Source organism: Stegostoma tigrinum, chromosome 18, assembly GCF_030684315.1.
Source record: "Stegostoma tigrinum isolate sSteTig4 chromosome 18, sSteTig4.hap1, whole genome shotgun sequence".
In the NCBI taxonomy this organism is placed as follows: domain Eukaryota; kingdom Metazoa; phylum Chordata; class Chondrichthyes; order Orectolobiformes; family Stegostomatidae; genus Stegostoma; species Stegostoma tigrinum.
Genome location: NC_081371.1, coordinates 25738789 through 25751813, shown reverse-complemented (window position 1 = coordinate 25751813; position 13025 = coordinate 25738789). Strand labels below are relative to the sequence as shown.

Genomic DNA, 13025 nt, shown 5'->3' with positions numbered 1-13025 from the left:
TATGAAGAAGTTAGCTTAGAGATTGTGGAGGCATTGGTGGTGATCTTTCAGGAATAATTAGAGTCAGGGTGGGTGTCAAAGGACTGGATAATGGCTAAAGTAACACCCCTGTGGGAGGGAGGCAGAAGTCATGAAATTATAGGTCATTTAACTTGACCTCAGTCATTGGTAAGAGTTTAGAGTCCATTATTAGGGATGGGATTGCAGAGTATTTAGTAGTACATGGTAAATTAGGGCTGAGTCAGCACTGCTTCTTCATGCCTAACAAATCAGTTAGAATTCTTTGAAGAGGTAACAAGCAAGTTAGACAAAGAAGAGTCAGTAGATGTAATCTATTTATATTTCCAGGAAGCTTTTGACAAGGTGCCCCACACAAGGCTGCTAAATAAGATAGATGTCCATGGTGTTAGAGGCAAGTTACCAGCATGAATAGAGAATTGGCTGGCTGGCAAAAGGCAGAGGCTATTGATAAAGGGATCTTTTTCAAGATGGCAGCTAAATGGTTAGTGGAGTTCTGCAAGGGTCAGTGTTAGGGCCACAATTATTCATATCATACACAAATGATCTGGATGAAAGAAGTGAGGGCACTGTTGCTTAGTTGACAGATGACACAAAGAGAGACAGGTAGTGTTGAGGAAGTGGGGAGGCTGCAGAAGGACATGGACAGGTTAGGAGAATGGGCGAAGAAGTGGCAGATTAAATACAATTTGGGAAAAGTGTGAGGTTATGCATTTTGACAGGAAGAATAAAGGTGTGGTTTATTTTCTAATTGGGGAAAGGTTTCAGAAACCCGAAGTACAAAGTGACTTAGGAGTCCTAGTTCAACATTCTTTTAAGTTTAATATGCAGATTCACTTGGCAGTTAAGGCGGCAAACACAATATTAGCATTCATTTTGAGAGGGCTGGAATACAAGAGTAGAGATGTACTGTTGAGGCTGTACAAGGGTCTGGTCAGACACCATTTGGAATATTGTGAGCAGGCTTAGGCCCAGTGTCTAGGGAAGGATGTGCTGATCTTGAAAGGATGCAGAGGAAGTTCAATAGGATGATCCCGGGGATGAAGGGCTTATCAAATTAGGAGCAGTTGAGGACTGTGGAGTTTAGAAGGGGGATGGGGGAATCTCATTGAAACTTACAAAATACTGAGAAGCTTGGATACAGTGGACATGGAAAGAGTATTTCCACTAGTAGGAGAGAGTAGGACCAAGGGGCACAGCCTCAGGGAGAGGGGGCAAACACTTAGAACTGCCAGAGGGTGGTTAATCTGTTGAGCTCATTGCCAGGCTAGGGAGGCCAAGTCATTGAGGACATTTAAGACAGAGGTAGGTTCTTGATTGATAAGGGGATGAAGTGTTACTGGGAGAAGGCAGGAAAATGGGGGTGACAAGCATATCAGCCAAGATCAAATGGCGGAGCAGAACCAATGGACTAAATGGCCTAATTCTTGTCTTATATCTTATGTTCTTATGCTCAATGGTCACTCATCAATATAGTCATGGACACATGCATCTGCAATAGGTAGACTGCTGTGCAAATGTCAAGTAGCATTTTTCCTCTTGATCCCTCTGCACCAGCAAAAGCACCAGCCTAACAGTTATGTCCTTCAGAATTTGACCAGCTTGATCAGTAATAGTGGCACTTGTGTCGATAAACTTTGAAGTTGCCCAATCAAATTACATTTTGTGCCTTTGTCACCCTCAGTGCTTCTGCCAAGTGACGTTTAACATGAAGGAGTACTGATTCATCAGTTGAAGTAAGGCAGTTGTGGGTAATTAGCAGGAGATTTCTTTGCCTACTTTTGACTTGATATAATTAGACTTCACAAAGCCCAGAGTCAAGGTTGTGGACTCCCAGGGCCATTCTCTCCCAAATGTATAACAATGTTTAAATTATTGGCAAAGATCTGTAGTTCAGATTGTAGACGAGGCTGTTGACCTGCTCATCGAGTTGACTTTTTCTCATTCAGATGTTATGTCGCCATGCTAGCTGACATCACTACTCAGCCTCTGATGAAACGATGTTATTCTACTCCACTTGGAGTTTATGCTGTCCGGTCCATTTCGGTGAGCCCTGTCATGTCCGGTTTTGATCTGTATGGGTTTGTACATGGGGTCCAATTCTATAAGTTTATTGATTGAAGTATGGGTGGAAAACATGCCTCTAGGAATTCCTGTGCATGTCTATGTTTGGCTTGGGCTACTGTGGCTACCTTGTCTTAGTTAAACTGATGGCTTTCATTGTCTGAGTGTACTGATATTAAGGAGAGATCATCGTTATATTTTGCTGCTAGCTGATGTTTGTGAATTCCTATGGCTAGCCATCAGAATACACGAACATCAGCTAGCAGCAAAATGGCACGATGATCTCTCCTTAACATCAGTACACTCAGACAATGAAAGCCATCAGTTTAACTGAGACAAGGTAACCACAAGACCCCAAGCCAAACATAGACATGCACAGAAATTCCTAGAGGCATGGTTCTCCACCCATACTTCAATCAAAAAACTTATAGAATTGGACCCCATATACAAACCCATACAGATCAAAACCGGAAATGACAGGGCTCACCGAAATGGACCGGACAGTATAAACTCCAAGCGGAGTAGAATAACATTGTTTCAATGGAAGCCTCACTGATGATGTCACCTAGCATGGTGATGAAACATCTGAACGAAAACAAGGCAGCTCAGCAAGCAAGTCAACTACTTCATGGATACCACTGTACCACCATCCCGGCTGGGTCTGAACTGTTGGTGTAACAGGACCTACTCAGGGATACTGGTGTAGGAGTCTGTGCCATTGACTGTAAGGTATGAATCAGTGAATATGATTATGTCAAGTTTTTGCTTGATAAGTCTGAGGATTCTAATTACTCACATAAGTCCCTGGTGTTAGTGAAAACTTGTCAGAAGCAACTGGAAGGGTGTGTGTTTGTCATTTCCAGAGCATGGATTAATATTAAATACTCTTAAGTTTGGTATTTGGAGTTATGTTTGGTTTTCAGAACAGGGTTTCGCATTTATTGAATTCTGCTTAGCTTCATGCCCTGGTGTCACTGCTGCCGGAATTGAACGGAGAACAATGCAAACTATTTCATTTTGCTGAGAAACCTAAAACTACAGAGAACTGCAGAGTACAGTAGAAGGTAGACTGTGATTTGAAGCTTTAGCCTATATTGTTTTATTTGGCAAACAAACAGCAGCTAATTGATATTATTTCTGTTTGGATGTCTTTTGTTAGAGGTTAAATAATGCCCTCTGATGTTGCAAAAATACAGAAAAAAGCTATTAACTAAAAATACATCATCAGCTTCATCCTTGAATAAATACAGCTCTTGTTATTTCTGTCACAAAGTGTGAGTGATACAGGGATTTCTTTAGTACACATTATGGTACTTTGACACATCAGTGTTTAGCAATAACAGAGGAAGATATCTTTGCCAGACAATGTGATAAAATGATGTGTTTTCTAAATGCTTTGTGTTTTTTCGGTTTTCTAATTATGTTTTCTCTGGGCAAAATCCCAAGTTAGTCACATGGTATTTTGTAATCAGTTAATTTTAAACTTTGTTATAATAAGCTGAATAGCTTAAGCCTTCTAATCCTGGCACCATGCATGTTCACCTTTTGTACTACAGATGTACTCTGCCAGATGTTTGCAATACCTGCTTATTTTTGAGATCCATTGACAACTCATAGTCAGAGGTGGGCAAATGCGAACATGTTGCTGTGCCTTTGCTCCGTTGCATTCGCATTGGTGAGGCGGTGTGGTGCAGACTTGCTTTCTGTACCATTGTGTTGGACACAGGAATCATTCGGCATGGCCTTCCCTCCTTGACATCAGCTGATGAGCATTTCATTTGATCCATGCCAGATTGATCTGAACTGTTGATTTCACATTCTCCTCGGATTTTCATAGGGCCATCTGCCTCAGAGTTAATGGATTTGCCTCCAGGAGAGATTGTTTCATTACTGCAAAGCAAGGTGAGATGCATGCTGTTAGTAACAGGCAACACTTAGTGGCAGGCTGCATATCCATTTCCATCTCCCTCAGCGATTCACATGGAGGTGCTGCACATCAATTTATAACCACAACATATAGTTGGAAAGCAGTAGCAGTAAATGATGTTACAAATAACGAGGGGTTAGATCCAAACTCAAACAGTAAGTTTGCGAGTGATACCCTGGGGCAATTATAACTCACCAGACAGGAAACTGGCTTGATTAGATTGATTATGCTGTCTTATGCTGTCTAAACTTTTTCCTACAATGTTAATAAAATGTAAAATTGGACCAGGCTAAAATAGTAAGCCAATCCCATCTCACAATTCCTATTAGATAAGCTAAGTTAAAATTACCATAATATCTCAGAGTTAGTGTCAATTACTGTTTCAAATTCTGCACAGCTAAATAGATTAGGAGAGCAACTGTGTTTCGATTTACACTGTCTCGCTATCTCTCTTTTTCACTGAAACAATAGACAATAGACAATAGGTGCAGGAGTAGGCCATTTGGCCCTTCGAGCCAGCACCACCATTCATTACGATCATGGCTGATCATCCACAATCAGTATCCTGTTCCTGCCTTATCCCCATAACCCTTGATTCCATTATCTTTAAGAGCTCTATCCATCTCTTTCTTGAAAGTATCCAGAGAGTTGGCCTCCACTGCCTTCTGGGGCTGAGCATTCCATATATCCACACACTCTGGGTGAAGAAGTTTTTCCTCGACTCTGTTCTAAATGGCCTACCCCTTATTTTTAAACTGTGTCCTCTGGTTCTGGACTCCCCCATCAGCGGAAACATGCTTCCTGCCTCCAAGGTGTCCAATCCCTGCGTAACCTTATGCGCCTCAATCAGATCCCCTCTCATCCTTCTAAAGTCAAGTGTATACAAGCCCAGTCGCTCCAATCTTTCAACATATGATAGTCCCACCATTCTGGGAATTGACCTTGTGAACCCATGCTGCACTCCCTCAATAGCAAGAATGTCCTTCCTCAAATTTGGAGACCAAAACTGCACACGATACTCCAGGTGCGGTCTCACCAGGGCCCTGTGCAGCTGCAGAAGGACCTCTTTGCTCCTTTACTCAATTCCTCTTGTTATGAAGGCCAGCATGCTATTAGCTTTCTTCACTACCTGCTGTACCTGCATGCTTGCTTTCATTGGCTGATGCACAAGAACACCTAGATCTCGTTGTACTTCCCCTTTACCTAACTTGACTCCATTTAGATAGTAATCTTCCTTCCTGTTCTTGCCACCAAAGTGGATAACCGCACATTTATCCACATTAAACTGCATCTGCCATGCATCCGTCCACTCACCTAGCCTGTCCAAGTCACCCTGTATTCTCATAACATCTTCCTCGCATTTCACACTGCCACCCAACTCTGTGTAATCAGCAAATTTGCTAATATTACTTTTAATGCCTTCGTCTATATCATTAATATATATCGTAAACAGCTGCGGTCCCAGCGCCGAACCTTGTGGTACCCCACTGGTCACTGCCTGCCATTCCGAAAGGGACCCGTTTATCACTACTCTTTGCTTCCTGTCAGCCAGCCAATTTTCAATCCAACTCAGTATTTTGTCCCCAGTACCATGTGCCCTCATTTTGTTCACCAATCTCCTATGTGGGATTTTATCAAAGGCTTTCTGAAAGTCGAGGTACACTACATTCACTGGTCCCCCCTATCCATCTTCATAGATTCATCCTCAAAAAATTCCAGAAGATTAGTCAAGCACTATTTCCCCTTCATAAATTCATGCTGACTCTGACCTATCTTGTTACTGCTATTCAAATGAGTCGTAATTTCATTTTTTATAATTGACTCCAGCATCTTTCACACCACTGACTTCAGGACCTGGCTTCTTTGTCTTTCATTGTAAAAAAATAAGAAAGATTCACACCATTGTTTCTTTTGGTTTTTACAAAGATCAGATCTGAGATGTTTAGCATCTGTGAATTTGTGTATCAGGCGCCAGCTACCTGTGTATGTGACATTGGGTCTATGCCACCTCAGAAGGTGACTGGGATGTACATGTGGTACTCAAAGTTATGCGGCTCACTCTCCAAAAAGAGGCAAATTCGGCCCAGGCCCCAAAACAATAGAAGATACTTTGGGATTGAAATGTAAAAACAGGTTAGTGAGGCTAACCAGTCTATGCAGACATTTAGTGATAATGGGAACTGCAGATGCTGGAGAATCCAAGATCATGAAATGTGAGGCTGGATGAACACAGCAGGCCCAGCAACATCTCAGGAGCACAAAAGCTGATGTTTCGGGCCTAGACCCTTCATCAGAGGGTTGTTGAACCTCTCTGATGAAGGGTCTAGGCCCGAAACGTCAGCTTTTGTGCTCCTGAGATGCTGCTGGGCCTGCTGTGTTCATCCAGCCTCACATTTCATTATGCGGACATTTATCCTTCATGTGACCAAGTAATTCTAAACACCCTTCTCTTCCTGTTGCCATATCCTTTCAATTATTTTTCTAATTTAAATGATGGTTTTTTTTAATGACAGAAATATTTTTGTCATTCCAGACAGCATCCTATGTTATATCCTTTCCAAAGTCTAAATATCCTCCATATACCAGGGAGCCCAACAGTCCACACAATCCTTAGCCGAGATCAGAATAATGTTTTATGTATGCACTCAGGAAGTCTGAGTAGTAGCACCTTGAAGAGCCCTTCCATTATAGTGGGAGTTAGTTTCCTGAAGTAGCTGCATTGTCTTAAATCTTTTTGAAGTAGCTACTACATTTCATTTGAACTTTTGTTGTTGCCTTTTTTGTTACTTAGTGGTTTTACAAATAACAAACTTCAGGGCAAACTTCAAGGAAACCTAAACAAATAAATAGAAAGTGGGACATAACACCAGCGCTTCATCAGAAGCTCACTGATGATGTTACCTAGAATGGTGACAAAACGTCTGAAAATGAACCTTCCAGCTCAGCGAGCAAACTTGCATCCAACTTGTTCAAACTTGTTGAACTGCATCTGATAATAAGAAACTATTTCCCTAGAAATCCAAACAAGAACTGTGTGTACTCCTTCTGGACATCCCTCTCTAATTGCATGTTTTGGAAGAAAACTGTGGGGAAAAAAATCCCAGATAAATTTCTTTGTGCCTTTGTCAATCCAGCCAAAGCATTGCTTATGTTGTTACCCATGTTTACAGGGTCAGGTAATCAGCAACAAACCCAAACAAACAGACAAAACGGGCCCAGAAACCATAACCACTCTCCCCTACATCAAAGACATTTCGGAAATGACTGCCAGACTACTTGGACCTCTTGGCATCATGGTAGCCCACAAACCCACCAACACACTAAAACAGCAGCTAATGAACTTAAAAGACCCTATACAGACAACAAATAAAACAAACGTCATCTACAAAATACCTTGCAAGAACTGTGACAAACACTACATTGGACAAACAGGCAGAAAGCTAGCCACCAGGATACATGAACATCAACTAGCCACAAAACGACATGACCCACTATCACTCGTATCCTTACATACAGATGAGGAAGGACACCACTTTGATTGGGACAACACATCCATCCTAGGACAAGCCAAACAGAGACACGCACCAGAATTCCTAGAAGCATGGCATTCCAACCGGAACTCCATCAACACACACATTGATTTGGAGTCCATCTACCACCGTCTGAGAAAAAGAACAGGAAATGACATCACCAACCCAAGGAAACCTAAACAGATAAATAGAAAGTGGGACATAACACCAGCGCTTCATCTGAGGCTCACTGATGATGTTACCTAGAATGGTGATGAAACGTCTGAAAATGAACCTTCCAGCTCAGCGAGCAAACTTGCATCCAGAACCTCAACCTGAGCTACAAATCTTCCCAAAACTCGCTAGGGTCAGGTAACCATTGAGAGATCCAAAAGAACTTAAAGGAAGGGTTCCCCATGAAAGCAGTAACAGGATTTGATTGGCCCCTGCAACCAGAGGTTGAAGTCAAGTCCAGGACCTAAACATCCTTCTCAGTGACAGCCATGGTTTTTGCTGTCTTGACTGCTGATAAAGTAGTCATATGTCAAACGACATAGGGTCATAGCAGCATAGCACCGCTCCATCATCAGAGTGAGAGAGAGAGACGACTGGTTGTAATTTAACCAGAGGATCATCACACCACAGGCAAGGGGCAAGGACAGTAAGGTGGAACCTTCATGGTGACCTCAGCTGGTGCGGGATTTGAAGCTACACTGTCGGTGTTACTCTGTATCACAAACTAGCTGTCCACCAAACTGAAAGCCTCCTCTAGCAGATATTTAGTGTGTTTTGCCCTTCAGGAATGTACAAATAAAAGGGGTTGAGTACCAACTGCAGCCCTGGTCTGTGTTTATTAGTGGGAGGAAGTATGTTAGTGGGAGAAGGTATGGTCGTGAACTGCAGTACGTGTGTATTTGCCTCAGTTTATGTGTTGTGAAAGTCACAAAGAATCATCCACAAGTCAGCCATGCATCAGAGGTAAAAAGTGACTTTTACTCTAAGAGCTGAAAGCTATGTTAACTAGCAAGCCAGTCAGAAGGAAACAGGTCTGTCTAATTCTGAATGCTGCCAGCCAACACCAAAATGAAACAAGACAAGGCAATTTCAACTAACTGCAAAAGCCAAGAATCCTGAAATCGACTGTTCAACTATTGATGTACTGCTATCTCCTCTTCACAAAATTAGACAGACAGTCTATTCATATATCCTATAATCTTTATCATTTCTTGAGCTCACTTCTTACTTCTAAGCTGTGTATGTATGTTGTGATATGAATTCTTTCATATCCAGTAATTAATACTCATTCTTTTGTTAGCCTAGTTAAATTGGTATCTTTTAACATATAGATTCATTTGATCTGGAAGAAAAGCAGCCACAAAAGGAGCAATAATTTATAAATTAACCTGTTGTGACCAACCAAGGGGGAAGGTGAATAATGAAGGGGAACACATTCATCCCTCCTCACCCTTCAGCTTAATGATTTGGGCTATCCATCTGGAACCATGACAAGGAAGGGTTTAGAGGGATATGGGCCAAATGCTGGCAAATAGGGCTAGATTAAATTAGGAAATCTGGTCGGCTTGGACAAGTTGGACTGAAGCGTCTGTTTCCATGCTGTACAGCTCTATGACTCTATGTCTCTATGACTCCTAGGTTGGAAGCCTCGCCCAGGGTACGGTTATAAGATGAGATACTCAAAAACACTAAAAACAAGAATGATTTAATAAGGTGTATTCTGTCACAAGCAGAGTAGCATCTTAATGAAGCAAAGTGGTGTGATGAAGGTCAGTGATGTGGTCAACATACCACTGAGTAAACAGATGCTTTCTCTAAAGCAGACAGAAGATATGCAGTAGCAGCAAACAAAACAGCAGAAGATCATGGCAGCTATTTTATCTGGCCATAAAATCACGGGGAATATATCCATATGCTGCCCAGAAATGCCAGTCCTTATTGGGAACAAAAGATTAAAGGATGTTCCCTCTTAACATTAATGCAAGAAACATCCAAAAGGACGATCGCCTTGCTAACAGAAATTGCCTCTTCCCCGCCTCCTTGACCTGTCCATCTTCCCTTGTGACCAATCCCCATCCCAACTTCCCACCTGCACTCACCTTTACTGAATGTCTTCTGTCCACCTATCTGCTCCTTTATCCACCTTCCATCATTGCCTTCCTCCTCTCTCTATTTATTTCAGAGACCCCTTCCCCTCCCCCTCCCCCATTTCTGAAGAAGGGTCCAGACTCTCAACATCAGCTTTCCGGCTCCTCTGACGTTGCTTAGCCTGCTGTGTTCATCCAGCTCTGCACCATGTTATTTCTCCTTGCCAGTATAGTATGTTATGTAACTTCTCTATTGGGAGTTGACTGGAGAAACTGAACAAAACAATTGTGAATTCCACAATAATAAATTTTTGCAGTTATTGTAGTAAGATCAGGTGAGTGAACAATAAAAGGCTTTATTAAATATAGCTGACTATACACAGGACATAAGAAAGGGTGTCTTTTGGAATCTTACAGAGACTTAAGCTCTAGTTCCATGTGATCGGATGATTAATAATGACTTAACTCCTTACGCACTCACACAGAGTAGCCATTCATAGCGTAAAGATTAATCAGTGTACTGTTGAAAAAAGACACATTTTGTGTAAGCTTTTTATCTTGCACACCTCAAGTCAATGCACGACAATATCAAGTTAAAGGGAAATCTAGAAGTTACATTGTGTAGCAGGAGAATGGTGATGCTGGCAAGTGGATTCTGATTGGCAGTTATTGCTATGGAGAATATCAGATAGATGATGACGACTGACAGTTAACTGTAAGAATTTGTCTAAATTTTAAACCAGGCAGCTTTACTCTGATTGGAGAAGGCAGTGCCCTGAGAAGTAAACCAACAAATGTGACCAAATTTATTGATACAAACGCAGTGTGTGTATATGTTCTTACAGTCTATTATGTATCAGTATATGTCGTTACAGGGGCTGTTGTAGTGCAATGGCAGTGTCCCTACCTCTGGGCCAGGGAGGCCCTGGTTTAGATCCCACTTGCTCCAGATTTGTGCCATAAATTGTCTAAACATATTGATATCTAGATGCAATTTCAAGTGCATACAACATTGTGAGCTCAAAAAGAAAATCTTAAAGTGGCTGCAGCACAATTCCAGTTGAATTGTATTGTTAACCCTGTGAGCCAAATCATCTATACAGCTCTTACCATTATCTTACTCTGATCATTCTTGCAGAAAACACCTCTTCTCATCCGTGAAATTGTGGAAAGCTGACAATGCTTATCGCCCTGGTATAAAAAGTGCTAGGGAAACAAATCATTGCAGTTTCTTTCTGCAAGGCTTGGGCCCTACTAATGTTTGACATAAGAATCTGACTGGCGAGCTGTCAGGAAAACACCTCTTCATGCTCTCTATGGTTATGTACAGTTCAATGCAGCACTGTATAGATTGGCGTTGTTAATTTTTCATAAATGTTGAAACTCTGCAGGTTTCCAGGTGACGTTCCAGAGAGAACACCTCCTGGAACTCGGGTGCAGGGACCCTGGCAAGCCATTGCCCCCTGGACCTGGAATATCTTACAGTAAAATGCCGTCCCTACTATCTGCCGCAAGAGTTCGCCTCTGTCATCCTGACATACCACCTCATGCAGATGTGAAGAATGCCCAAGACGTGGTTTATACACCACAAAATACTCTGGAAACAAAATTCCCCAAGGCCTTATTCACTGTGGCCAGCAACTTCAATGAAGCCCACTTCAAGAGGCACTGCCAAAGTACCAACACTTCTCCTGCCTCACCAGGGGACCAAACATCCTCGCCACTGCTACGCAGCCATCAAACGCACCTACCGCTCCATTCCCCACCCACACTTTGGAAAATCAGATCAGAATGCTGTGTTCCTCCACCCAGTTTACAAGCAGAAGCTGAAATAGGAGGATCCTTCAAGTACAGTACAGTGCTGGTCCGAGGCAGCGGAAGAGCGTCTCTGGGACTGTTTGGAATTGGTGGACTGGACCATGTGCAACTGTTCAGTGGAAAAACTAAGCAAGTTGCCACCTCTGTCAAGGCCTCATTACTAAATGCGTTGAGGACTGAGTACCAAAGAAGTCATCCGAGTGTTCCCCAACTAGAAACACTGGATGAACTAAGAAATCCACTCCCTACTGAAAACGAGGTGTGCAGCATTCAAGTCAGATGACTGGGACCAATAGAGAAAATCTAGATACAGCCTCCACAAAGCCATCAGAGATGCCAAGAGGCAGTACTAGACCAAGTTAGAGGCCCAAACCAACCATACAGACTCCCGTCAACTAGGACAAGGCCTAAACAACATTACAGGACACAAAATCAAGCAGAGCAAGATAGCAGACAAAGACATATCCCTCCCTGTTGTGCTCAATGTTTTTTATGCTCAGTTTGAGCAGAATGCCAGCCATGTGGTGTCACCTGCCCCAACAGCCCTGGACGCACCTGTGCCCACTGTCACCGTTGCAGGTATTAGATTGGTCTTCCTGGGAATCAAACGAAGGAAAGCTATGGATCCAGATGGAGTCCCTGGGTGAGCACTCAGATCCTGTGCAGACCAACTGGTGGATACATTCACTGACGTCTTCAACTTCTCCCTCCTGCAAGCTGAAGTCCACACCTGCTTCAAGCAGACCACCACCAATCAGTATCTAAGAAGCTACATGTAACATGCTGTAATAACTCTGACCTCCATAATCATGAAGTGCTTCAAGAAACTGATCATGGCCCTTTTCAACTCTAATCTCTCAACCTGCCTCAATCCTCTACTGTTTGCCTAATGACGTAACAGGTCTACAGGGGATGTCATTTCCCTTGCCCTGCACTCATCCTTAGAATATCTGGATGACAAGGATACCCACGTTAGATTCCTGATCATAAACTACAGCTCCACCTTCAACATCATCATTCCCTTCAGACTAATCTCAAAACTCAAATATAGGTCTCGGCTCTGCCGTCTGCAATTGGATGCTCAGCTTCCTGACCCACAGAATGCAATCCATGAAGACAGACAAGCACACCTCCTGTGCAATAACCCCTAACACTGGCGCATGCTCAGCCCTCTACTCTACTCCCTGTACATCCACGACTATGTTGCCAAATTCTGTAAGAATGCCATCTACAAGTTTGCTGATCTCACTACTGTGGTAGGATGGATATGAAACAATGGCAGGTCAGAATACAAAAAGGAGATAGAGGGCTTGGTGACATGGTGCAATGAGAACAACCGCTGTCTCAACATCGGCAAAACTAAAGAACTCATCACCGACTTCAGAAAGAAGCGTGGAGAACAAGCCCCCATATACATCAACGAAGCTCAGGCGGAGATGGTGGAGGGAGTCAAGTTTCTAGGTGTGACAGTAACCAACAGCCTGTCCTCGATTTCCCCCATAGATGCAATGGTCAAGAATGCACAACAGCATCTCATCTTCCTCAAGGCAGCTCAGGAAATCTAGCACATCCACGAATTCCCTCACC

The 13025-nt window shown here is 42.7% G+C and overlaps 1 protein-coding gene across 1 annotated transcript in view; it reads right to left on the bottom strand.

The window, feature by feature from the left end:
• Positions 1–13025, bottom strand: part of LOC125461090 (IQ motif and SEC7 domain-containing protein 3-like) — a 566563-nt gene that overhangs the window by 373181 nt on the left and 180357 nt on the right. The window contains exon 3 of the mRNA XM_048549465.2: positions 3666–3972. Within this exon, the coding sequence (XP_048405422.1) occupies positions 3666–3917 (252 nt within the window). The 5' untranslated portion in view covers positions 3918–3972. The remainder of the gene's footprint in view (positions 1–3665; positions 3973–13025) is intronic.